This window comes from Hydractinia symbiolongicarpus, chromosome 12, assembly GCF_029227915.1.
Source record: "Hydractinia symbiolongicarpus strain clone_291-10 chromosome 12, HSymV2.1, whole genome shotgun sequence".
NCBI classification, from domain to species: Eukaryota; Metazoa; Cnidaria; class Hydrozoa; order Anthoathecata; family Hydractiniidae; genus Hydractinia; species Hydractinia symbiolongicarpus.
In genome coordinates, this window is record NC_079886.1 from 18,696,830 (window position 1) to 18,724,232 (window position 27,403).

A 27,403-nucleotide genomic window follows, 5' to 3' on the forward strand; every position below is an offset into this window, starting at 1 on the left:
CGACTGGTCATGAAAAGGTCAGAATTTCTGTATGCTTGACAGCAAAGGCAGACGGAAGTAAATTTAAACCATTTATTGTTTTTGGTGGTGCAAAACGCGAATGCAAAGAACTAAATACTGAATTCAAAAATAAATGCGTAGTTGTGTCCTCAAAAAATGCATGGATGAACGAGGAACTCACCTTACACTATGTGCAAACAGTTTTAGGAAAGTTTTTCTTTAATCGACGCTTGTTAGCTTGGGATTCATTTGAATGCCACATGATGGATTCCGTGAAACAAGAATTGTCAAAAGGCAGAATTGAGAATGTCATAATTCCCGGTGGCTGCACTAAATATATACAGGCACCAGATGTCTCATGGAATAAACCATTTAAGAGTCGGATGATCGATCTTTATAACGAATGGATGGTTGAAGGTGTTCAACAGTTCACAAAAGGAGGAAACCAGAAACCTCCATCGCGACGAAAGCTAGTGCAATGGGTTTTAGACGCATGGAATGGCTTGAGCACGGAAATGATTATCAAATCTTTCAAGTCGTGTGGTTTAAATTTAGCTCTTGATGGATCAGAGGATGGACAAATCCATTGTTTTAAAGAAGGATCGTCCTGTTCATCTGGTGCTACCTTAATGAAAAAAGCAACTGAGGCATTGGAAGAAGACCAATCTTCTGACAACCCATTTGAAATTTACGATTGTGATGTAAATGAAAGCTATGAGTCCTTTCATGTTATCGACGAAGACTCGGACGGAGATAGCGACATTGACATTGTTTAATAGACTTTTCATAGCTTAATTCTTTTGTTATCTATATTTAATCTTAAAGAAAATACTTAACGTCAACTTCTGCTTTTTGTCTCACTCATGGTTTTGTAATAAACGCCGCCCTCCAAAGAACGCCGCCCTCTAAAGAACGCCGCACCTAAAAATTGCATTTTGTAAAGAACGCCGCGGCGTTCTTTAGAGGAAATACGGTAAACCCCTAATCTGACAAAAGAGACGAGGGGAAAAGACGCGTAGCGAAAGCAGCCCTGCGCGGAGCTATATTGGCAGGCGATTTGCTCACTTTTGGCCTATGCATGTTGGTGTGGTAAACAAAAACAAAGCAAACCGTACACAGCACTTTTTCTCCAGTTTTTCATAATTATTATTTTATTCTATAACATTGCGACCAATTTGATTTCATATTTTGTTTTCTTACGTGGCTAGCTAGCTGATTTTTTATTCGCTACCTTTGAACTGGCGGAAAAAGCTAGCTATATACTAGAGACAGCTGTATGTAATATATTTCTCATACAAAAACACGTATAAATTAAAATTAATATGTTTAAATAGCTAGTCTATACTATACCGTCCATATTACGTGAGATGATACTAAAAAGGAAAAGGTTTCACATGTTGTAGCTATAGGAAAACGGTTTTTCATATACTATAGGAAGCCATTTCCTAATAAACTAATACACTCAATCATAGTGCTGTGTTTTTCCTGCGCACGCAGAAATGGAGGTAACTTTTCTGCTTAGTTTGTTTACATTTTTACCTCCATTTTTGTGCGCGCATCGGGCATTACGTAATCATTTAGATGCGTGCGCAAGAAAATATCGGAACAGTGATTCCATGTATTTTTTTGATTTCAATTTTGGTTGCCCTTTTGGGAAACTGTTACCCATTCTCAAGACCATTTTACGGAATTGTGGAAAGAGGCCACATTGATTTTTTTCCTTAGGTGAAATTTTGCAGGGAAATATTCCCTTTCCATTGGTGAAAAATTTGTTGTGCACTTCTTAACCACCTAGTGTGCAGACCCATAGGTGGTTTCTCGACAAGGAAACCATTTCCTTTATTCTCGCCCGTTTGGGGAAACAGTATTTCCTAAATGGGAAACTGTTTCCCAGATGAGTAGTGGTTTTCCTTTTTGTGTCAACTCCCAAACTGATATTTATGATAAATGGCTGGAATATATTACCTGCTGACATGCCTTTTATCCTTTTCTCTATCCTTTTATAGAAAAATAGCAATGTGTAAAACAATACAGACTACCTTGCAATAGACTAAAGTATTTTGAATTATAATTTCATCTTGCACCCTGGGCCATCTTCTCTTCCATGGCTTCCTCCTTGTCAACCAGAAAAATCATAATGTTGCATAACATATACGTCACGACTAGAATCCAGATTTGAATATTATGTAATTGCCTGCATTATTATCTTGTCAAATATAACACAAACATGAATAAAAATAATTCTCAGGAGAAGAATTAAAATATTCTAATAATCAAAAAAAAATGTATATCGTATTAAAAAGAAGTCCAGAAGTTCTGTCTCCCACACGACACAGCAGGCAATAGGTCAGCCCTGCCCTCGGTTTTGTGAGAAAAGATGTTCTGCAAAGACTCTAACAATTGAGTCTCCTGTACAGTTTTGCCTCATGTTAAGCTTGGCAGTGACAAGCATTTTCAAAGCATGCCACCGGCGACTTCTGCGATATACAACCTAATGATTTCATCTCGAAACATAAAAAGCCAGTAACATTCGAAAAGAACAACAGGTGTTATTACGCAATGTAACGTATTTAATTTCTCAAAATAATTCATTTTTAAACGTGCATGTTTTTCATTCAAATTCCGAACTTTAATTCATTTTTTTCTTTGATTTTTAATATATAGTAAATAATTACTTTATGCAAATGACATTTCAGGTGCGCATTATTGAAGTGACTAAAGTGTTTTTGGTGCGCGATTGAAAACGCTGCTCCATTGTCTATATGAAAAAATGTGTATGAACCAATCACCAATCAGATTGTTATCTATTCCTAATAGTAGATAAATAATTTTTTTGGCAAAGCAAGGAATCGATCGCCGCTCAGTCTGACCACTGGTAACGTGATCCTGACGGTCAATTAACAAAATTCGGCAGTCAGTGACCGTTGACTGGCTGTTATTTTAAGCACTGCCACCATCCAGATATGTCATAATAAATAGAAATTAAGTCAGAAAAATAGTACCATTTAACATTTTGGATTTGCTAAACTAATACTAAAGTTTACTGTGAATATGTCGTTGTCATATAGCACATTCGATCGATAACTACCTTTTAAACCCTTCCTCATGTTCGCATTTCCTTTATTTGATGCTACTAATCAATTTTAAAAGCAATAAAAGATATATTAGAAACATTATAACTTGTCTCACTTTCTTTTATTTTTTAGGCTGTAGTATCCTGACTATGTAAAATTTTTGCCAAGGTAACATGCAAATTTTTGTTACGCCAGCAATCACAGCATTTGTTCTCTAAGCATTGTTTAATTGTAAAATTCAATGTAGTTTTTAGAATATGTTTCAAACAATTAACTTTTTAGATTTAGAAAATGCTACAAAAGTTTTAAACGAATATGCTAAAATCTGAAGGAAACGTTGATTGTAACACTCGCCAGTCATTTGAAAGACTTGTAATAGATAGTTATAAAAAGGTTTTACCAGCTGAATCTAAACTGTACAAACTTGGATGTAAAATAGGTAGTTAATTTTGTACTAATGTTAATCAGTATAGCAGTTGCTTTATTTCATTCCTTTTTGCTTTTTTTATGCATAATTTTTGTTTGTTTGATTTTTACTGCCATTTTGTTCTTAATCAGGTGTCTATTCGTATTGTTAAGTTAAGATCCTTGCTACTGAAGAAATCCTCAACTCAATATATTATCTTTTATCATTAGGAGCTGGTACTTTCTCAACACTATGGCTTGCTGAGTGTAAAAAAAGTGATGATCGAAATCTGTATGTTATCAAGAAGTTAGATGTTGACAAGCTCACAACAAAGGATTTAAAAAACTTGCAGGTATAATTTGAATAACTTTTAACAAAAAGTCATTGCCGATGCGCAGTGTTTTAAATAACAGTAAATGGAACATTACAGTTTATTATATTAATGATCAATCTCTTTTAATAAAAATTGTCCAATATCAGAATTCATTAAAGAATTTCCTTTATCATGTTTTCATGTAAAAGATACTATGAGAACTACACAGCTCCTGAGAAATGTGTTTCCAAAGCACATTAGGTGTGGCATGACTATTGTACGACAGGTTGCACGATATAGTTAAACATGGCATGGCAAGTGTTTTCATTGCTTTGCCAAACCAAAGTATTATTTAGGGCAATAGTCACTATAGTCACGAGAAAAATAAACTTTATTGAAAAAGAAGCCATAACGACATGTTGCTTGATGTCTTTTTTAATGCCGACAGGAATTCTCTCTTGAAAAAACATGTATATACAATTGATGAAATGTGTGCATTTATGCATGTGATTACTGGATATTACTAAAGAATTTTACTGGATATTGTTTTTTCTTATTTTTCTGCCAGAAAATAAGGAATCTTATCCAGTTTTTGTTTAGATTAGAACATTTGTCATTTGAATAAAATAGTATTAAAAAAAAGTTTGTAGTCCATATTCAATTATCCAGCCAGGAAAAGTTAGGAAATTAGGCTAAATTATGAAAAAGTTAGGCTGAATTTCCCAAAATTTCATAAATTATAATAATTACATAATTTTATAATGGTTCTGTGCTCTTCAAATAAGCATATTGAGATTGAATAATAAATTATTATGACAAAAATGAAGCAGTTGGATTTCATTTAGATTTAAAGAAAATAATTATTTTGAAAACGAGGCTATTCTTAGGAAGCTCGGCTATATGAAGGGTTTGACCGTAACTTTTAGTTGGAATTGAGGCACTTAACAAACAGAAATATTTACGAAGTTAGGTAATTTGTTATAATTTTTGCTAAGGAACTTAATAAAAATCATTTTTAGTATTGACTATAATTAGGAAATTCGGGAAAGGTCTATTATCAATTTCTGGAATTTTAAAGGCTCCTCAAGAAGTGTTGTTGCATTACCTTAAGCTGGTTTATTCATTTCACATATTATATAAAGCCTTCTTTTCCTTTTTTTAAAGGTGTTGGTTAAAAGGTCATAATGTTTTTTTCTTCTTTAGTATGAGGTACAATTGTCAAGTCAGTTAAATCATCCATATATACTTGCATTTTATTCTTCTTTTGTTGCTGATCATGGCTGCATATGGACTGTATATCCGTTTTATAATTTTGGTGAGTCGTGATATACTTTTGTTGACATTTAAAACGGTAAATTTGAAGTAGATTCACACATACTGTAAATTAACCAAAAATTAGCTAATTAGCTATGGTTACCCTGGCCAAAACCTTAAGTTTGACAATTTAAAGCCAATTAAGGTAACCCTTTTAAAACCAGAAAAATAAGTTTACATAATAAGTTACTATTTCTATTATAGTTCCTATTATAACACTCTTTTTAGCTATAATACTATTATCTTTCACCAAAAATATTCAGTTTCGATAATTCCTCTTTAAACTCAAAGCGTCATAAATAATTATTCCTGTTGAACTTCAGTGCTATATACGTGCTTGTAAAATTATGCGGGAAAAAGCTAATTATTAAAGAGAAACGTTATTAACAACTAAGATGACACTTAATGTAGAAATTTGTGACAATTTTATGCCCAAGCTCCAATTTCTAATAGGAAAATGCTATTTTTTTATTTTTTTTGGAAAAAATTTAACATATCTGATAAATTAATCAATATTAAGAAATATTTAAAAAATATTTTTATTCTAGATATTTTACTTTTACCAGCGTTTAATGCATCAGATGTGCTACCTTAGAATCTTTAAAAAAAACTAAAGCCTATTGTTAAAAAAATATCAATAAAGAAATTAACTCTGTGTACCCTTAACTTATTACACCAAAGTTAATTTTAAAACAGAAGCAGATAAAAATTCATTGGGTAGTAAAAAGTTGGAGCTTGTAAAAACTGTTTTTTTTTCTTTATGTATTATGCATTTTTAACTAAGAATTTCTGCTGCTCTAAACAATTCAAATAATAATTCAAAATCATTTTGATACATGGGCTAACATTAACACTGAGATTTTTTGGTATAGTCTAGTAGTGCATGAAATTACAATGACGTCATTAGGATGAAAAAATGAGGTCATATTTGTACGAAAGTTACTTATTTAAACAGTAAAGGTATAAAAAGATCAATTTCCAATATTGATATTTATGTCATTAAACTTTGTACATGATTAGAATATCGCATTTATAGATTTATTTAGATTTCATTTATAGACTTGATGACGTCATTTGGATTAGAATTGAACATACATGCAATAAATAATTACATAGCGTATATAATATATAATATATAATAATATATAATATATAACCAACACAAAAATTTCCTACAACACTCATATATGCATGTCAAAACTTTTTTTAAAAACACAAAATATTACCCCTGTCCAAAAAGTGCAGTACCCCTTAAATTTGCAATTTTTTTAACATTTTTTTTTTTCATTACAAGCGGTAATAAAAGTTAGGGAAATTCACAAAAGTTCAGCACTCGACTGCATGCCAAACAAAAGTTATGCCAAGTGAATTTCGGGAAATAGTAAAAGAAATTTGTACACTCAGAATACTGAGTAAATGATACAGGTGTTTGGACAGCTAAAAAAGGGTTACTGCCATTTTAAGTCACATTTGGCTAATATCGTTCTTTATTGTGGTTGCTAAAGAAATGCACACAAAAGCTTTTAGCTGGTTGTAGCCAGCTTTATTTTGACTTTGTTTCTCTGTTTTGGTGATGATTTGGTTTCAATTTAGTTTTTGATATGGATATATATTTTTTTTGAAATGTTTGATTTAAGGTTTGTAAAGTGGTAGAGTTTTTCTTTCCAATACGTATCCATGCAGCAAACGTCAAGGCTAATTAGTATATTTCGAAAGCAAAGAAGGCTTTGTCCATAACGATAAAACTACCAAAAATATAGTTTCCTATATGTCAGAGGGATTGAGTTGATAATTTACGGATATTCTTTTATTTTAAAAACATTTAATACTCAACATTTTATGGTTATTCTAATGTTTCCTGTTACAGCTAGTTATAGGTTTTGCGTATTGTTTTAGGGTCGTGCCGTGACGTAATTGCTTCTGAATTCAAAAATGGTTTACCTCTGTTGTTTGTTGGCATGGTATTAAGATTTGTTGTGTTAGCGCTTCAATACCTGCACCGGATGGGATTTCTCCACAGGTAAGAGCAGAATCAAAAAATGAACAATATATATACGTAATATATATATATGAAATTTGCACGCAGCATATATAATACATTATTTAGGGCAATGAAAATAAGTTTGGGATATCACGCATAGAATATAGAAAATTTATGTATAACATATAGAAGATAAGTTTATATACTTAGCATATGTAAATAATACTAGCCATATAGTTATCACTAATGCGTCCCGTTTTCCAATAAATTTTGTAAATAATTTAGGTGACTCTAAAATGTAAGAAAAAGGAGGTTCTGTTTTTACACAGTCAGGCTAAATTGTATTTTCTCTATAAACAAATCCATAAAATTGACTCAATTGGAAAATATAATGACTCATTCCGAATAGTAAATTTGCCAGAGTTTTTGTCAAAACTACCAAATCCACCAAATTTTATTTCGGAAAAAATAAGGTAAAGGCTGTTCTTATAAAAATATGTACATAATGTATATTTAATACATATATACATAATGTGTATATGTATTAAAATATAGTAACAAGTAAAGCACATTGCGGTGATACACAAAATAAAAATACAGAAACAATTTAATAGGTCAACGCATAACTAACTACCCTATTCTGACATTCTTTGCGTGAATAAAAATTGGTAAAATTTGATTAAAAGATAAAATTTGAGAGAATCAAAGATCTCCACAAAATTTAAAAAACCATACTCACTTAATAATATTGAGTTAATCAAATATTTACTTGATCATCATTTTTTGTATATCAGACACGTAGACAGGACATATCAAAATCGTTTTAAAAATGAAGTCAAAATTCCTCTCGGAGCCGACTCTGGAAAAAAAATTCTCCTGTAAAATAGAAACGCTATAATACCTGTGATCTGCTAAATATGTACAATTATGTAGTGTGGGACATAATATATATAATATTTTTATGTAGCATATAGAACATGAGTTTTCAATTATCTGTCAGTAGCAGATAATGTATATAAAAATATTGTTTAAAGCAGACAAAGAGTTCCAAAGTAATACATTGTATCTGAAATTATATTTGGTCATTTATCTAATAACAAACAAAAACAAAATTGTTTGCAAAGTGGAAATTTTAAACCGTGTCTTCTATCTTAATCTGATAATTCTTTGTTTTTTGTATTATCTTTTAGAGCCGTTAATGCTAGTCATATTTTATTAAATTCCGATAATACCGTTTGTTTATCGGGTCTTCGGCACTGTCTAATGATGCCAGATGACGGATCAAATGCTCACGACTTTCCTGATAATGCCATCCAAGTTCTACCCTGGGTGGCCCCAGAAGTTCTTCAACAGGTATGTTCAATGTTTTGATGTGTCCACATTTGGTATTTTGTTGAGTTTGCGTGTAAGCAATTTATTTGAACTGTTATTTACCTCTCAATTGGATTTGAGCTTAAGTTGGAAATGGGAAATAATGGTTTTGAATATTAATTTGGAGTTTATTATAAAAAAAAGCAAAGATTGTGATGTAAGATTTTTAGACCAGAATATTGAAAAGACTTTTGAACGAATGGGTAAATTAGGCTATTTAAAGTTGAAAGAGTATTGGGTTATAAAATTTGTAAACATGTTTAGTTTGGAAGTTATATTATTGGTATTTAACGAGTGACTTATGCACATAGTAAGTTTTCACTGAAGAAATTAAACATTGTGCGCGTAGTGTTTTTGGTGACACGCCATTCTATATTCTAAAAATTTATATTCACTTTCCTGTAACTTTTGCTTACCTTAAAAGAATTCATTTTCTTGTAATGGAATCAAATTAAAAATGTTAAAGTATATATGTATTAAAAGGGGATAATTAGGCAATATTTTTCTGAGAGATATCATAGGAAGGAAGATAGGAAGTAGCGTGAATGTAAGAAGTTTATTTTCTTCATCCTCATCTTCGCAACAATTAATTCTTTAAAAAATCCCGAAATTTTCTTAGCGCCAAAATTGTTTCTGTTAAGATGCTATTATGCGTAAATGAGAGTACACAGGAAAATTACTCCAAATGAATCTATAAAAAAAGAAGAAGCATGGTGGCGCTTCTTCCATAACCGATATTAAGATCAAATTAGATTGTTTTATGAAGCTTGTATAGCAAGTGAAAATATACGTAACCTCTGGTCAAGTTTGAAAAAAACCCCAAAAAACTAAGCGTAACTTCACACTGAACTTTATGAGCTACAAGAGACTTGAAAGAAACCAGAATAGAGAATGGGGTTTTAAAAAGGAATCTATCACTTTAACCGCGAAACTTTTTTTGAAAATTTAAATGTTGGCTAATATGTTGCTCTCCTGCGCAAACAGTACAAACATGAACAAGCAAAAACACGAGTTTTAAAAATACAAGCATCTAATGCTTAGAGAAAATATATTATACTTATAAAAAAAAAACATACTATGTATTGGTTCTTTATAATTCTTCTGCTTTTACTTTTCCTAAATATCTCTTTCTCAGAACCTAACTGGATACAATGACCGTTCGGACATCTACAGTCTTGGCATCACTGCAGTTGAATTGGTTACTGGAACCATACCTTACAGCAAACTACGACCAACGGAGGTAATGTTTTAATTCAGAGGTTAAATTTGACTTTGTGAAGGCCAAGGCTAGGAATTACGATACGAGGAGATTGAAGTAAAGTGTTGCTTTTAGTTTGATAAAGTCAGAGTGGGTTTTTGTATATGGTTAATAGGAATCTTAGATAATGATGTTGAAGCGATGTTGAAGAGCTCAAAAAGTTCTTTAATAAGCCTTTTAAACATTTTTGGAATATCTTTTTAAAATATACACGTTTGAGATTTTAACTTAAATTTTGATTTAGTTGCATAAATTAGGATGTAATAATGTTCCAGGAACTGTAGATAATTTTGACTATAAAACTTTGCACATTTTAAAACAATGTCATTACCAATAATATTGTCAGGCTTGTTGATCAAATTATTTTTGTAAAAACTTCTTTACTTTCAGTTATACAGCGTGGCCACTCACACTGGAAAAACTGAAAAATAGTCGAATTAAAAATTGGTGCTTTTTGTCATTCTCAGTATAGTGAAAAAAGATATCCTTCAATATACTGGAAATTTATACTTGTAAGAATCTTTGATTCAATATGTGAAAAGATTTTCCAACTCAACAATTAGATAGTTCGACTATTCAGTTTGATAACACCAATATTTTATTTCTTTGATATCATCAAGTACACCATTAGAAAAATGAGAAAAAAATTCTGGGAATTAACTTTTCAGAATTAATTTTTTTGTATTATACCTGTTCTTTCTTATTCATTGTGTTATTGAAGCTCTTCACAGTTTTTTCATTGAAATTCTTGCTGAAAAAATGTCAGAAATATCCTGGAAAACTCCTGGAATTGACTTTTTTAAATTTAATGGCCAACCTGTGGCTATTAGAAACTAGGAAACACACTTATATATCTTGGAAGAGGTGAATGCAAAATAATGAGACTTCCTCATGTTGTTAGACATCAACATCACACTTGGTAATTTGACAATACCGGATTTTCTCTGTGAAAGCTACAATTTTAGTGTATGCGATATCAATTAATGATTCAAATTGCCATCCTGGGCGCTAATTAATTTTTTGATTTTTTGCATGGACGCTTAATCAAGTGGGACAATTAAAAAGACTAATGGTACAGTATTCTATAAGGCGTTTCCTTGTAAATGGAACGCTCACTAAGATAAGGGCGGTTATTGCGCTTTGAGACTTTTACATGCGAGTGGGGCGCTTAAAAGATGTGTTCTACTTTGAGTCATTTTAGTACTTAAAAACTGAAAAAATATATTTAAGAAGTTACTGGAATATACTGGAATTTCGAGTCAACCACCCTGCTGTAATTTGTGACCTGGAAAGCTCTGCTAAACTTTAAAACATTATCTTTAAAAGTGAAGAAAAAAAATGCATCGTATGGAAAGAATTTTTTTTCGCGAATGATGAGAATCACAACAACATGATGAAGAGAGCACCATAAATGTAAATGTTTGCTATTATTAGATTTTACTGCAGAAGATTCGCGGTGTTATTCCGCAACTCCCAGATAAAGCGACCATTGAAGAATTACATGGCGATTTCAGCAATTCACAGTCGTCATTGGATGGTCTGCAACAAACCAACGATATGTTGTTCTCTCCACAAATTACTGCAGCCCCTTCTAAGAAAGTCAGGAATCTTCACCAGGTAAGTTGCATTTCTACGTTTGGACGATGTGTCATATCTCCTCATTTTTTTCATCTTATTCTTTTTATTTTAGTTTGTCGAAGTTTGTTTACAAGCTGATGCTAGTTCAAGGTAATCTTTTTGCAGATGGCATCCACCTTTTCCAAACTCCATTTTCAACCCCGTCTGACACCCTACATGAATATGTAGGGTGTCAGACGGGGTTGAAAAGACAATATGTGTCTTTTCGTCATATTAAAATAGTTATGCTGATAATGAATCTTTCTTATTTATAAGTCTACATCAAGTGATATCGGATTGTAAAGAATATCTATATATTCTATCTCAGCCAACAGCATAATTAATATGAAAATAATATTTCGCTTTCCTACATTTTTTATTCGGTTTTAGGCCGTCAGCAAGTCAACTGAAACAGTCTTCTTACATTAGAAATGTAGGTATACAAAACCACCTCCTAATTATGAACGTAGCATCCTCTACAGCATCTCCAAATTATACATTTCGCACCCCCTGCAGCACCACCTAATTATCAAGTTAGCATCCCCTACAGCACCCCCCTCCCCCAATATTATCAAGTTAGCATCCCCTACAGCACCCCCCCCCCCAATATTATCCAGTTAGCACCCCCTACAGAACCTCCTAATTATCAATTTAGCATCCCCTACAGCACCCTCTAATTATACAGTTAGCACCCCCTACAGCACCACCTAATTATCCATTTAGCACCCCCTGCAGCATCCCTAATTATCCAGTTAGTAACCCTACAGCACCCTATAATTATCAAGTTAGGCGGAATTCTCCTTTCTTTCTAATGGCGCCATTATTTTGTCTCTCATAGTATAAGGAAACGAGGGAAACTATTTTATTTTTTTATTTTTTAGGACATTACCTTAAAAAATTTATGTCTGAAATTTATTATTGGCTATTAAATTCACTTCCCTTCTTGCGTTGTACCAGTGTTAATTTCTTCTTATAGGTGAAGAGAAAGATGAAGGATAAAGATTGTCAGGCCTTCACAGATTTGTTAAAACCGCTAACGCCTATTAATGAATTCATAAGCGACACTGAAAATAAAGGTACTTTCGTTTTATGCGTTTAAAAAATTTGTCATGAAAGCGGATGATTATTTTTGGCGAGCATTTCGCAAATTGTGTGCTAGTTTATTACCAATATAGATAGACATAGATAAACTTTGAATTTCATAAAACGCCTAAAAAAATTGTTAAGGTCCGTACTTTTAAAATTGGAACCCTTCTGAAGGAAGTTAAATTTTTTACCTAATATTTATACATTTGAGGTTGTTTTGAGAACAAAAACAAGAAGCAAGAAATTCTAATTTTTATTTTTGATTCTCTTAAATTACACGTCTTTTTTTTTATAAGAAACACGATTTTAAGAAACATTAGGCTTAAATTGCGGACTAAGTAAAGCAAAAAGACAACATTTTTTTCGTGAAAGGTATATAAAGTTTAGTATTAAACCAAAAATACATGTAGCAGCTTGGCTGATCAAGTGAAAGATATTTCGATCACAATCTTCCTGATCTACTTCCATCTCTTCTAATGAGCTTTTGTATTCTCCTTCAACTACAAGTGAACACTACAAAAACGTCCCCGTGTGAAATTTAAGATGAACAAGACGTATGATATACGCAAACAACCTCGCGAATAATGTTTGCAAAAAGCTGTCTATCAAATTGGGATTTTTGTTACGAAGTTAGACACGACATATTTTACTATTCAGATACGCAATAATATTTGTTACACACTTATTTTTCAAAATTGATTTGTGAGACCTTCCTGAACGGAAAATTCCTCGAACTTTTAATTTTCGATGGGTCCGTCTTGGGTGAACCGACTGACAGGAAGAAGAAAGACCACAAACCCACAAACCCCAAAATTTGCGAAATTCATTAATTCAGTTAATTCTGCCTACATTCACTTTTAAAAAGTTTGGTGGAAACATCTTTATTTACTAGTTAGTTAAACAAGTGTTTTGAACACTTGTCTTATCTTTTTAAAAAAGAAAAAATAGTTACCAAGATGAGATTCGAACACACGACGACTCCCGTGTCGGTGCTCAGAGAGGCAAAAATTTCCATTCTTGTAGGACACATTTGCGTTTTAATACAAGCTCACGAGCTTGTAATTAATTTTAAGAAACATATTTCAGGCTTAAAGAATAAAAATATTAAGAAACAGGTAGACTTAACTCAAATTTCAATTTTCTTATGAAAAAAGACGTGAAAAACAGCTACAGCTCGACTGTTTTCATTCGCGAAAAAATGGAACTTAAGGCCCAAGACAACTAAGCAATGTGCATCTGACGAGCTTTTTGTGTTGTCTTTAGGATTAGAGAATGAGATGGAAATTTTAGAGAAAGTACCCAATGTTACTCTATGCGATGAAACCAGGTGGAATTTTTGAATGGAGCATGATGCTATCTCTCAAGTCGTGGAACGTTACAGATATCTGGCCCACCAGAGCATGCCCGCGCTTTGCCGGTCGATTGTCTTTGTGGTGAAAACAAAGTTTCGTGAGGATCCAATTTTTTGTTTGTATCAAACAATTTATGTACATTTTATGAAATTGTTATTTGTTGTATATTTTAACAGAATTGGAAAAAAAAAGAACCTTCACTCCAATTTGAATCAGTTTTCTCGAATACAGTTTTCTCGAATACAGTTTAATTATTGATATACATTGTTTTTACTCCATTTGGACTTTTAGTTAGCGTCTCGATAAATTTTATTTTTCTCGCAGTTTCCTAAATGACTGTCAGGAAAATCAAGCGAAACTTTACCACACCATCTGGACCTAAAAAAGCTATCTCTTATAGATGTCCGCTACTTGAGGTACATTCCTTCGGAGGCAAGGTGTGTCAGGAGCCTAAAGACAATTACGCTTCTAAAAAATAAAACAGACTTAAATATTTCTGCGAGGTTTCGATTTTATAGCCTAAAGATTTCAAAAGTTAAAGAATCTATAAAAATATAGAGAAAAATTCTAACAAAATTTTTTTTTACGTGCCTTATTGTTGGATGTGTCCGCTTTAAAGAGGTCAGTTTTAGGGAATGATATAAATCGGGACATTGAAATTACGCTCGCACTATAGGGGTGTTCGCTGTAACGTGTCCCCTAATTTATAACACTGGCATTTATAGTCACAGGCTAGGGAATAAAACTGTAACCGAATTTTCTTTACACGACATACTCTTTCCTAAATCCGATAGATTTCTTAAACAGCCTGGTGTAACACACCTTGACATAGATAGAGATGAAACACAGAAGCAGAAGTACTGAAAATGATTGCCGCATAACTGTTTTTGCGTTAACTGCAATAATGTCTGAAAATCGTAAAAAAAATTATTTAAACTAAAAATCTGTTAAAGTTGTCGAATTAAATTTACAATTAATTTTCCTCGTGTTTTGTAAAATACAGCTACAGTGCTTATTGGTGTAAGGAAAACAAAAGAGGACAGAAAGGAGAGAAAAATTAATGCAGGACATTAAAGTAAGAAACAAAATCTTTGTGGCAGAAAATTAAGGCGGGAAAATTGTAATCGATAATTACCTGCAACAGTCAGTCCAGTCAGCATTTAAAGCTCTTCCAGCCTTTTTTTAAAATAGGATCGTCCAGACCTTGGATGAGCTATCTTCCATGTCAGTTCAGGGAAAGGAGTTTGCAGACAGGTTCGAGAATCCTATCAAATTTCTTAAGGAAGGTTAACTACAAGCAGTGGCACATTAAGACAAGTTACCAAATTCCAAAGTTCGCTCCCACAAGTATTGATTAGAATGCTTACTGCGGACCTAGGACTTAGAAGCTAAGGTTATATTTTAGACCATGAAAAATATGCTATTGTTGCTGGCGTCAGCTTGGCCTTTGTGGACCCCTGACGTTGATCATTCCGTGAAGCGGACATGTTAGAAAGTGAGACTGGCGCTGCTTACCTGATCTACGAATATGAAGAAATGGCGCTTTCGCAGCTGTTTGCCAACTTTTTAAAAATGGCTGACAAAGTATTCAATTTTTTGGTGAAAGATTGTAGTTATCATAAAAAAGTGAGTAAAAACATTAAAACGGCATAGGAATATAATTTCATCATAATTTACTATTTCGTAATAAATAAATTTACAATAATTCACAAAATCGCCGCCATTCAGAGCAGCTACGTGCCCCTAAAGTGTACTAATTTCCTGTTTATTTCGCGTATGTAAACCAACTTAGTGATCAATCACGAAATTACTCGATTAACAAAAAAAAGACGTTTCGGTTTATTTTGCATCAAGTTGATATAATTGCTTTAAGTTGTGACAATTTATCGCTCTTTAACCATTTGTAAAAATGTGTAGAAAGTCCCAAAAAGAACTTGTCATTTGCAAGAATCAGCGAATTACGAACAAAACACAGGCGAAAATTAATAAACTTAAGGTATGCTGTACGTCAAAATGAACAACTTCGAGTAACGGTAACGCTATACAAACCAAACTGTCAACAAAACTGTAGAAATGAGTATAAAAACATTAGTATGTCCACCCTGTAAAAATTACTTACCAATTTACGAACACTAGTAAAAAAAGTAATTTATAGAAATGATTTAAGACAGCAAGCCCGATATGGAAGTTAACTCCCTAAGATCGACAACCCGGGACAAAATATATTGACAAAGTGGGTGAAATTTCTAACATCTTCCAAAGATATTTCTATGATGCGAGCTTTTAATCCATGTTGGATTATTTGGTTTATTTAAAAATCTTACATGATATAATTTTTTCCGACCTCAACAAGCCACATTTTTTTAATTTTTCGGCCTTCACTGGCCAGCAGTTTGGTTAAATATTGTGGAAGTGTGCCCTATACATCTGATGAAGATCTAATAGCCTGTCTTTGTTTTCAAATACATAAGGCCGTTAAAATTTTGCGTTTCTAAAAATTTAACGAAATAATCTTCATATATATTATATTTATAATATATTTCTATATTTTCTTTGCATTTTATGTATAGAGATTAGCAACTTTGAGGCGAGAATTTGAATATGGTAGAAAACATCTGTTTCCGTCAAGTTTATCGCTTGACTTTTCTTCGAATTAGCACGTAGTCGCCAATTTTAACGGCCTTTTTGATGCTGAAAATCTTACCACGTCAACCAATAAAAACTGGTGATGTACCTGCTGTGAGAAATTAATCACAACCACGAGGAAGTACACCGCGCGAAAATTTGACTAACCATTACACAGGATTTTCCCAGACAAATAAACTATCCATTAAAGGGGAACTTGACTAGCGAAATGTCCGACATTTGGCTGCTATTTCGTCGTAACAAATAACGCGGTGTGGCAGCTCTGGAGGCTTGTATATGAACATCTGCGCGAGTAGACGCGGGTGTTAAAAGAAAGTTTGATCTTCTCTCGTCACTTTCCGGCGCTTCTACGTCGTCTACGTCGGCTTCTGTCGTTAAGTCGGTATGTAACGGCACGTCGACATCTAACGACGATTCATCGACATTCGACGTTACGCTATCTTGCGGATGTAACAAGTTTAATGTTTCTCTTTTCTCATTTATAGTTTGGAATTTTCTTCTAAGTCTGGGACTGTCAAAGAATTCTTTGGAAAGCATGGCGCTTCCACGGCGCCTGTGTTCAGGATGTTGTTTACAATAATGGCGGAGAAAGGATCTTGCGGACCGTGCTCCACTCTATAAGGAAAAAAAATGGATGTAGGAAGAAAAAGAAAGCAATTGGACAACTTGATTAAGTAGATGTAAAAACAATTGTTTGTTTGCTTTAGTTTGTTTCTTGTTTCCACCTTATTCGTGCTCATTTACGCGCGTCAAAATTCTCGCGTTTAATTATCGTGCTTACTAATTTTCGCGCGAAACGTTTTGCGTGGAAATTCTATACTAAATTTTATGCACTAACAAAAAATTTTGCGCGCTTGGGGGAAAAATTAGTACAAATAGGTTATGTATACAGAGTTCGAGTCTGTGTTATAGTTAGTAGCACGATACGGTATGTCCTTTGTGTGTGTTTCTTTTTGGTCAATATAAATTAGTCTAATGCCATTTCGTCCAAGCTTTTATTAAAGAGAAACCCAGACTTAGAAGGGAACTTGTTAACTAAATACGGAAATTTATGAATACCTCCAGCAGAAATGTTTTATCCAGCTCTTCCAAATAAAAATCGTTCGCTTCAATGTAATCTGTATCGATACCAATAGTACGTTCAATATCCCGATCCTGTGAAAATCCACACAAAAAAGAAATAAAAAACACATCATGAAAAATGTGCTTGCGTGAATGTCTTACCATGATGAAAAGACGTTTCTTTACAAAACATTTAAATATAATTTTACTCAATAGCTGCGAATTTTCAGCGTACAGGTGGAAATCAAGTCCCGTTTCGCTAATTGTAACTTTTTCAAGACGGCAAAATTAAACACTTGCACAAATTCTTATTAGACAGGAAAAAAGAAACAGAGTTGGGGCTGTGTTAACAGTTATTACAGAAAGAAACGTAATACTCAGTTCAATCGATTTCCAATCTATATAATAACACACACCTCTACATAATTTCGTTTTACATTGATTGCCAACGCAGTCTAAAATAACGGGAAAAACCATTTAAGGGACTACACTGAAAAAAATAGCGCTCAAAGTAAGAACAACGATGAAATTTGACTAAAGCACTATGAAATAATTTCAAATGAGACTTCCGTTTGAACTTCTAAGCGGAAACATACATGTAAATTTGATTGGTAGTACAATGTTACTGGTTAAATTTTATTCCCTAACTTTTGAGTCTGACGTCAAATTTGATGTCTACCGAATGAAAGAGATAAACGAGGCGAACAAATAACCACCTGATACCTCAAGGAGTGTTAGCGAGATAAATTTTTGTCATTAAAATCTTGCTAAAATATACCTTAGTTCTAAAGTCCGGAATAGCGAAAATCTACCGTATAATTTAACAAAAATTTTTTTTTTTTGCGAAAACAAAATTCTTTAAAAATAATCATCTCAAATTGAAAAAAAAAGAAAAGAAAAGATTTGACTCGCAAAAATATATTTACGCAAAATTTTCTCTCCATGAGGTATGCCGAATTTCGGTATTTTAGAAGTTTATAGACGATTGAAAAATTATTTCAGTAAAAAATATTACCTGCAAAGTGGCAATGAAATCACCTAGAGTCCGAATTTCTTTTCTTGTGTAACCCAAAAATCGCGTTTGTATGTTTACCCCTTTCTTCTCGACGAAAGACATGAGTTCTTGAAATGTGATCTAAAACCGAAAGCATATTCTGAAGTGAATTTCCACTCAAAAGCAAATTGGATTGCAACGGAACAAGAAAAATACTAAAATTTGATCGCTAATGCTAATTATTCTTTTGTTTTTATAATTTTTCCCGTTCCTGCCTGCGAGAAAAGTTAAAATGATTAAAAGTTTTGGTTCGGACCGGAACGGAAAATTTTATTGACCAATTAAATTCCAGATACCTTAATAGGCAAGACAAAAAACAAGTAGGGATGAAACGAGGTAATCATGAAACATCCATTATTTTTTGGAACGGTCCAAAAACTTTTGTTTATCTTAAATGGAGAAAAGAAATAAGCGATTAAGAAAGCGAGGTTTGGCACCAAATTTAATTCAGGTTTATTGTTCTCCAATGTCAGTATGTTCCACAAATTCAACAAAAAGAGTGTCCGTAAATCGCAGCAACAGTAGCTTCTATAATATCACAATTTAAAAAAAATTTGATTATTCAATGTCTGAGCCGCAAGATTTTCTCTTTGAAATTAGATAATCATAAAATTGAGCATACATTAGCATACCTAAAAATACACTGTCGATTTTTAGAAAGCTGAATAGAATTTAAAAACTCATAGTAAAACCTAATGGCTAAAAATTGTTAATTTGTATTAAAGAAAGAGCGATTCCGGAAATGTGTGCATGTGAAAATCTGATGCCCGGATACGTTTAATGGGCGAATCCATGGATTGTACCACGAAATAACAACTAGTTGAATTGTGGTTCCCCTTGAAATAGCAACACATCACACTTATAACTACTCTATACTAACCTCGCCATCATTATCTGTATCCAGTTCTCTGAACGCTTGCTCGATGTCTGCATCACCAAATAATAAAGAGCGATCTTCAGCTGTAAATTCTTTTGACTGAAAAAATCACAACATAGATCGAGCAAAATAAACGAGCAAAATAACTGGAAAATTAAGTGGGAAAATTAGCGAGCAAAAGTGGCGAGCAAAAGATACAGGCGATCAATGACATTTTACACAATATTTAACAACGTTTTTGGAAATAAATCGACCAAAGTCATGTTCACACAAACGAGAACTAAAAACACACGTACCACCTCAAAAACCTTTCGTAACTCCTTTAAACTTACTATACCATCCAAGTCAAAATGCAGGAGATGAAGTTCCTAAAACATAACCATATCTAACTGGAATTTTTAGAGAAAATTGTGTGTCGACGCAAAAAACACAAACTTGGATTAATAATATTCGAATTATGTGCGTAATTAATTTTTCGCAGCAAATTCAAGTTTTAAAATGGTTTCTTTTGTTTTATATGTTTGCTTTTAATCAATCACTTTAGTCCCTATAATAATGCTTGCTCAAAATGGTTGCCATAACACTATTCGTGGTAAGGGTGCACGAAATATGTAAGACGGGCGAATTTCTATTGAATTTTTTGTTCTAAAATATGTACCTAGAGGGGGGGGAGGGGGGACAGTAGATTTTTCCACGAACTAACAATAGTTATAAAAAAGACTGTGACACACACGTGATCTTTTAATATTCAAACAAAAAATATTTTTTGTAAACATATAAACAGAAAGAAAGCCTTCACCCTGCAACACATGCTTTCTACTTAAGCGTGCCAATTATATGCATTTGACAGATGAAAAGATAGCCTGTTCCTGTTCTTTTTAAACTTAATTTACAATGATATCTTCCCCATGTACGCTATAATGCACAGAACTTGTTCTATAAATACTGGATCAAGCGCCTGTTTTTTTGTTGTATGTATTGAAAGTAAACAAGACAAATGGTAGAAAATAAGGATCAATTATTGCAGTTGTTTTTTTGCTGATCAAAATGAAAGTTTTTTTTATAATAACGCCGCACGCCCTATTATTATCTTATTATTAATATTCATACTCATTTAGGAGGCAAAACCAATGTCAGCTTCACAGTCTATCCCGTTAATAGATTTTTTCAGATAGATTATTTCATCAACTGATTCATTCACTATACTGGCCTATTTTTTTTTATCCACTGTCATTCTTATATAAAAATGCTCTACTTTCTCACCTTCATAAATCGTCCAACTGCACTGACAACAGCTTGATGTTCTTGAGTTGCTTCAGCTTGACTAATTCTCAATTTGCGACGTTTTCTGAAAAATCAAACACAAACATTGTAACGCTTCGATTATAAGTGGAATGTCTAGTACACTTAATTAGATAAAAACTTTATCACACGTATTTTCTTATTACCAATGTATTATTAGTGACAAGCTGCTAATTATTCTAATTATGCGATCAAAGAGTCTGCTAATTATGCGGTTTAAAGAGCCGAACCCACTTTTCATAATGAATCCAATACATGGCCGTCATTTGACAAGGTGTAAAATATGCAGTCAAACATAAAATGAGCTTCCTTTCACACACTTTATAGGACGAAACATTCGCGGGTTAGAAAAAATTGCAAAATTATGAGAACATTTGCAATAGGCGTAGGCGTTGATGTTTAAGGAGATGTTAAAATAGTTTGAAAAGTTTCAATAAAATGTCATCAACGGTATAAAAAACACATGAATGTGAATCGATTCAAAGAGTTGATTAACAAATAGTGCACGAAAACTTAAACAATAAGGATGAAAGTGATATAAAGGATTTCTTTAATCTCATAAAAAGAAAATCAAAAATAAATAAAAATTCGCAAGAATAACTTTCGCGAATAAGCTATTTCAATATCTTTTGAGAAGAATTAACTTTCGCGAAGAGTCTATTTCCACATCTTTTGAGCGAATGAAACTTCGGGGCCCGAACTTTCGTAAACTAAGCCGAAAAAAAGCTTTCTTCCTTTAAAGTACATAGTATATAAGAAGCGTGTTTGGGAGGCTCGAGAAAGCATCGACATTTTGGTAGTGATACAAAAAGAATAAATGACCTGACAACTCACCGGTATAGTTTTGAGTTTGGTGGAGGAGGTGGTTCATTTCCAATACGCTGTGCCAACTTGGTTTTCATTAGTTCAGTTTCAGTATGGGAATACTAAAAAATAAACATTCAACTATCATATAAATTAAGGATAAAGGGAACTCCTGAAGAAAAATTTTTTTATCGGTTGCGATGTTAATAAAGATGTATCGAAATATTAACTGTGTGATAAAAAACATACAGTAGATTTTTTTCGGATCTTGGCCAAATTTGCGAAATTATGAGATTCTCTGAAAGTAATACCCGCAATAATCCAAATGGCAAAAATTCGTTAAATTTTTACCTTAGAGTACTTTAGAGTAAAAAGAAACGCAATGTTATGCACTGGAGCACTGGTGCAAAATCATAAAGATGAAAATTCATAAAAATTCATACACTCAAAATACACTCAAAAATCATTGTTCAATCAGTAATTTAGGTCTCTGGGCCTAAGTTTATTTAAATTATTATCTTTAAATTTAAAAAAAGGCCTAGGTCCAGTAAAAGAGCCTAAGTTCATTGACACTGCAGCTCAGAAGGGCTTAAGTCCATTTTAATAATATTCAAATATATTCAAATTTACCTACACAACCTTACTATGTAAACGTAACGGACTTAAAGACCTTTTAAAAAGAGAAATATAAAGATTTTTTTGGACTTGGCCCACTTACTTACAAAATACCTTTGTTCTTTAATGTGCTAAGACGAATACTATTTAAAAATCAACTCAAAAGAAATTATATCAAACATACGTAATCGAAAAACAACAAGGAGAGTAAAAAATTGAAGAGGGATTTTAACAAAACAAAAAAAAGGTTTTTTGACTTTTTCTCAAAATCAATAAAATGGACTAAGGCCTTTTTGAAATTAAAGGTTTTTTAACTCGAGCCTTTTGAAAATTAAAGCCAAGTGAACTCAGACCTTTTTTAAACTAATGGGGGAAATATACATTCCATACCATCTTGGTTGTCAAGTAATTAATAAATTTGCACTAACCAACATAATACCGATTGTACGATGATTCCAATTGCCAAATCTTTCATTCTTTGCGAACAACTTCGCGTAGTTATCAAGAGGCTGTAACTTTTTAAAGAAAGTATCTTGCGGATCCATCGACAACCACCAACCTATCACAAACATGCGTGATAAACACAACTGTTTACTACACTTCCCATGATAGCATAAAACGGGTTGATTATACTTTAAAGGTATTCTAGAGTACCGAAAAATCATTTATTATTTTAATTTATTATTTTTCGAGATAAGAAAAGTATTTAAGTGATTTGAAACAACATTGGGTCGCTTTTGCATGATTTTTATCAACTTGGAATTGACAAAGCATATTAGAATGTAAGAAGTCTAAAGAAGAGAATCACAAACGCTATGCATTGCAGTAACATGTCACAAAACGCAAAGAAATGTTTTTCAGAATATTTATGTATTATATTTCTGACTGCCCCTTTATAGAAGTGGAGAGCCCTTTTCAAAAAAAAATTGATAATCTTCAACCCCCTCTTCCAGCGGTTATTTGGTACTCCCCAGCGCATTTTTAGTCCTTAAGCACTTTTTTTAGTCCTTAAGCATTTCTGCTACAAATCTGACCCAACAGCTCTCTATTATAACCACCTCCCCAACTTCTTCATTTACAACAACTCAACTAACTACTTTGACTTCAGCTAATATTTTCACTTAGACTAGTATCATCAACAAGCTAATATCTAAAGAACGAGGCCCTCTTTCTTACCACTAATTGTCGCAGTCTTAGTTGTATTTTCCTGGTTCCCTTAACTCATTATACATAAAGAAAAGCAAACTCTAAATAACATCTATACTTTCACAATATTCTCTGGAATTACTGTAACCTTACACCTAAAAAATTGAATGAACCAAGCTCTTAGTCGTTTTCTATGATAATGCGCACATCAAATTATTACTACCTGCGCCCTCTAGTCAGACTTCACATGGCCATCTCTACATATAAAATACTCCCTTCTTGCATGTACAACTGCAAATTATAACTACAGTTAATGTAATCTAGTCTGATGTAATTTTTTATCAACAAACTTTCAAAGACAATTATAAACAATGCGGTACTTGAACTGTAATCAGATGGATACCAACTTTATTTCTACACTTTTTACTTCAGATCATCTGACTTCACTTCTAGCAGCATCTGTTAAGATTACATAAAATTGGCCAAATAAATATTCTTATAACGCTATTCTTACAAAGTTGTTAGCTTGCCAAAACCTGACCGACCCAACCAAAAAAAAAACAAAAAAAACTTTAATTTAAAGATAACCAAAAAAAATCAGCTCATGCACCAAATGACTTAACATTTTAGGCCATGGCAAGCCAACATTCTTAGGAATAGCCTTAACTGATAAGTTTAACCATTTTTTGAAAATTTATTGTTGCATTTCTTATGCTGTGATAGAAAAGAGTAACACACGTTTTGTACGAATGTGGATAACTATGAAAAAACCACATACCATCGAATGCATGAATAGGGTAATTACACAGTAGTCCACCATCTACATATACATCTGTATTTTCTTCGTTAAGTTTGTATCGCACACTTTGAAAAACACCTGAAATCCAAATAATGCACCATTATAAATAAGTTTAAATAACTTCTTAAAACTTTGGAAATTTGAAAAAACAAGGTACGATGACAAAAAAATTAGTCATGGCGTTTGGCAAAATTATTACCTGGTAATGCTGTTGACATTCTTACAGCTGTACGTATTGGAGTATTGGGTGTTGTTTTTGGATGAAAATATTCAGTAGACATCTGACTTAAATTTGTCACCACCACACAAAGTTCTCGTCCATACTGCTGCATAACCTAAATAATAACATAGAATATCTAAAAGAATATCTTAGATTGTATCGCAGTTGGCTTGCAGTCGAGAATTATTAGTGGAAAGATATATATGTATGTAGGAAGTAGGGAGCTGAAGCTAAAGTTTGGTTACTGACGTGGATGTTAATTTTTTAGAGTATGAGCATTACAAACAAAGAAAAGCACAGTTTTTCTTCTTATTGAGTGATTTCATATGCTTTAGTATACAATAAGGTTTGGCACCAAGAGGATGGGTTACATTTTCATTAGCATGTGCTAACAGCTCATGATATGGGGTGTATATTTGAGTTTAAGTCTGGTTTTACTGGCAAATAAAAGCAAGCATTGTTTCAGCACCAATTGCAAATGACAAATTAAATTTTTTTTGTTTTACTTGTCGAAACGTGATGTCTGCATTTCCAGTTTGTTCTTTTAATTGTTCGCCAAACCATTTCAACATTTTATTGCCAGGATTCCATCCAAAACCACTCAGTAAATTTGGTAGCAGACTGCAATAACCACATTTATGATCTAAAAGAAAAAAATTATAATAAAAAATATTATTAGAACTAAATCTGTTTTGACCTAGAACAAGTTGTAAGATATATTTAACTCAGGAAATGTCTTGAAACTGAAATCTGTAAAACACTGCGAGGGGAAACAATATATATTATTTAGTATCAAAGTTTTGTTGAACTTTCTTTGCATTGAATAATAAAAAAGAGCAAAAGATTTATTACACCTAAGAAAAATATATAGGAAAAACCTAACATATTTGTAGGGAACTTACCAACTAAAACCTTTCGAAGATCAGTTTCCATAAATTCTTTTAATTCATTTGCAGTAAATCCAACAGCAAATAAAGCAGCAGTGATGGCTCCAACACTTGCTCCTGCAACACCTATTATCTTCCGTGTAATTCCTGCTTCTTCCAATACCTATTCACAATAATCACTGCATATATATAACACATAAAAATGTGAAGTGTGTATACTTGTATTAATAAAAGGAAAAAGTAGCTATTTAGCAGGAATCCAGTAATATCAGCAAAGGTACAGAGCTATACCTTTTGTTGGATTATGACTGAACATTTCTAAGTCATAATATGTACTACAAATCAATGCAAATTATCTTTTGAGTATGGATTGTTATAGCGTTTAGTCGTAATTCAAAATGGTAGCTCTACACCGTACACTGTATATGATCATCTTAAGTCATTGCATATATAAGCCATTGCATTATACTAATTATCTACAGTTCGATGTCTTTTTGTGTTAAGTTTATATTTTGATATAACTTATAACTTGGTAGCTAAATTACTTGATAATGATTAGGAAAAATTGATTCCTTTTATTGCACCTAGGACTGAACCAGTAACCATTTTACAGCGGACTGGTTAGGGTATATCCCAGACCCCTACAAATTTTAAATGTTCTTGTGCAAAGAAAGCAACACTATATTTTTTCGAACAACAGTTCAACCTCTCCACAATAGAAGCAACATGTAAAAATTCCTGACATCAAAATATTTGAAGTAGTCATTTTTTTCATTGTACTTTTGCCAAAGTACAATTTTTTAAGGAATTTAGCTTTAGTTTTATGTTACGAGAAGGGAAGAAATAAACCTGAAAGAAAAAAATTGTGGATAAAAAGAATTATTATTTATGAATTTGATTGTTAAACAAGTACAGTTATTTGCAATTTTTTAAATCATTTGGCTCCTTTATAATTTTCCTGTAAAATTGACATAGCATTACTTTTGAAATAATTCTGCAATTTTAATAAAAATTAGAGCAAATTATTTATTTAACATATTGCAAAATCTCAAGGATTTATTTGCAAACTCAAATTCTGCAAACTTTCTTACCTAATAAAGTATTTCTATAAAAATGTGGCTACAAAAAAACGAACAAAAAAAAAATGACAAAAAAATGGCATTTAAATTTTATAAATTGCAATTCAAAATTTTTAGAATCAAAATTATTGAAATTTTCTGAAAACACTTTCTCAGAACATTTCTTTATAATAATAGCAGTGAAAATAGCTACACACCTTGAGTGCGCCGACATAGGCCATTCCCTTATTTCCTCCTCCTTCGAAAACTAAATTGGTAAATGGAAAATCATAATTCTTCAAAATATCCTCATCAACAGCTTGTTTATCATCATTTATAGTAGCTAGCAACCTTGAACTAGATAATGAACCGATAGTGCTTCCAATCGTTCCTGCAAACAGCATCTCAGAGTTAACTTCGCCGCTAATTCTTGCATTGCTTTCATTTATGGGACTAGTAATTTTAGGATATGTATCTAACTTCATGAATTCCTTAACTGCGGTTGCCTCCACAGTATTTTCTTGTTTGCCATATCCATTACTGACAATTATCCTATTTTTTTGATGTATATCTGGAAAGATATTTTTTTCTTCATAAACATCTTTAACAACACCATTTTTGTTGGTGTGCGAGTGAATTTTTGCTTTTTGCTTTTTATGGAATATGCAGGTAAAACAACCCATCACTGAATAAAAGAAAAACAAAAACTCATCTGGCCATGCTTGATATGTTATTTAGACTATTTGCTTTATCCTGAAAATAAAGTTATGTAAAAATGCATTATACATGTACTAGCATTGTACAATATAAAATTGTTCAAATTTTCTCTAAATTAGAAATATTTATAAACAGTTCATGCATATATTTGCATACTCATGTTAAGTCTAAAAATACAACAATTTTATTCTAAGCACAAATTCCATCATCTATAAGGAACAATTAAATGTATATGTATGAAAAAAATTAAAACATCTACAACTTTAAAAAGGTGTACAAAAAGAACAATTTATTATATTCACATATTTATACTCTTGAGATACACAGTACAGAACTAAAGCAATAAATCAAATTGTCTTGAAGAAGCATTGAATTTTTTAACATGAAAACTTGGATACTGACATAACTAAAAAAGAGCTATATACAATCCTTGACCAAAATATT

General features: G+C 32.4%; 2 protein-coding genes across 2 annotated transcripts; one reads left to right on the forward strand and one right to left on the reverse strand.

The window, feature by feature from the left end:
• Positions 1–1,099: 1,099 nt before the first annotated feature.
• On the forward strand, positions 1,100–13,978 carry LOC130621551 (STE20-related kinase adapter protein alpha-like). The gene is made up of 13 exons (XM_057436854.1): positions 1,100–1,274; positions 3,207–3,242; positions 3,357–3,513; positions 3,711–3,832; positions 4,997–5,108; positions 7,004–7,127; positions 8,279–8,441; positions 9,595–9,699; positions 11,152–11,334; positions 11,408–11,445; positions 11,725–11,767; positions 12,311–12,410; positions 13,684–13,978. The coding sequence occupies exons 3-13, from the start codon at positions 3,390–3,392 to the stop codon at positions 13,758–13,760; spliced, it is 1,191 nt and encodes a 396-aa protein (XP_057292837.1). The 5' UTR covers positions 1,100–1,274; positions 3,207–3,242; positions 3,357–3,389; the 3' UTR covers positions 13,761–13,978.
• A 1,433-nt stretch (positions 13,979–15,411) lies between these two features.
• Positions 15,412–27,014, reverse strand: LOC130621550 (uncharacterized). Its single transcript, XM_057436853.1, has 14 exons — positions 26,461–27,014; positions 25,200–25,347; positions 24,804–24,940; positions 24,277–24,412; positions 24,057–24,155; positions 22,561–22,691; positions 21,548–21,639; positions 20,675–20,759; positions 19,708–19,779; positions 19,415–19,510; positions 18,496–18,615; positions 17,897–17,935; positions 17,478–17,573; positions 15,412–17,033 (listed from the first exon to the last, which is right to left on the reverse strand). Exons 1-14 carry the CDS (start codon positions 26,923–26,925, stop codon positions 16,596–16,598), a joined length of 2,154 nt encoding a protein of 717 aa, XP_057292836.1. The 5' UTR covers positions 26,926–27,014; the 3' UTR covers positions 15,412–16,595.
• Between the last annotated feature and the right edge of the window lie 389 nt (positions 27,015–27,403).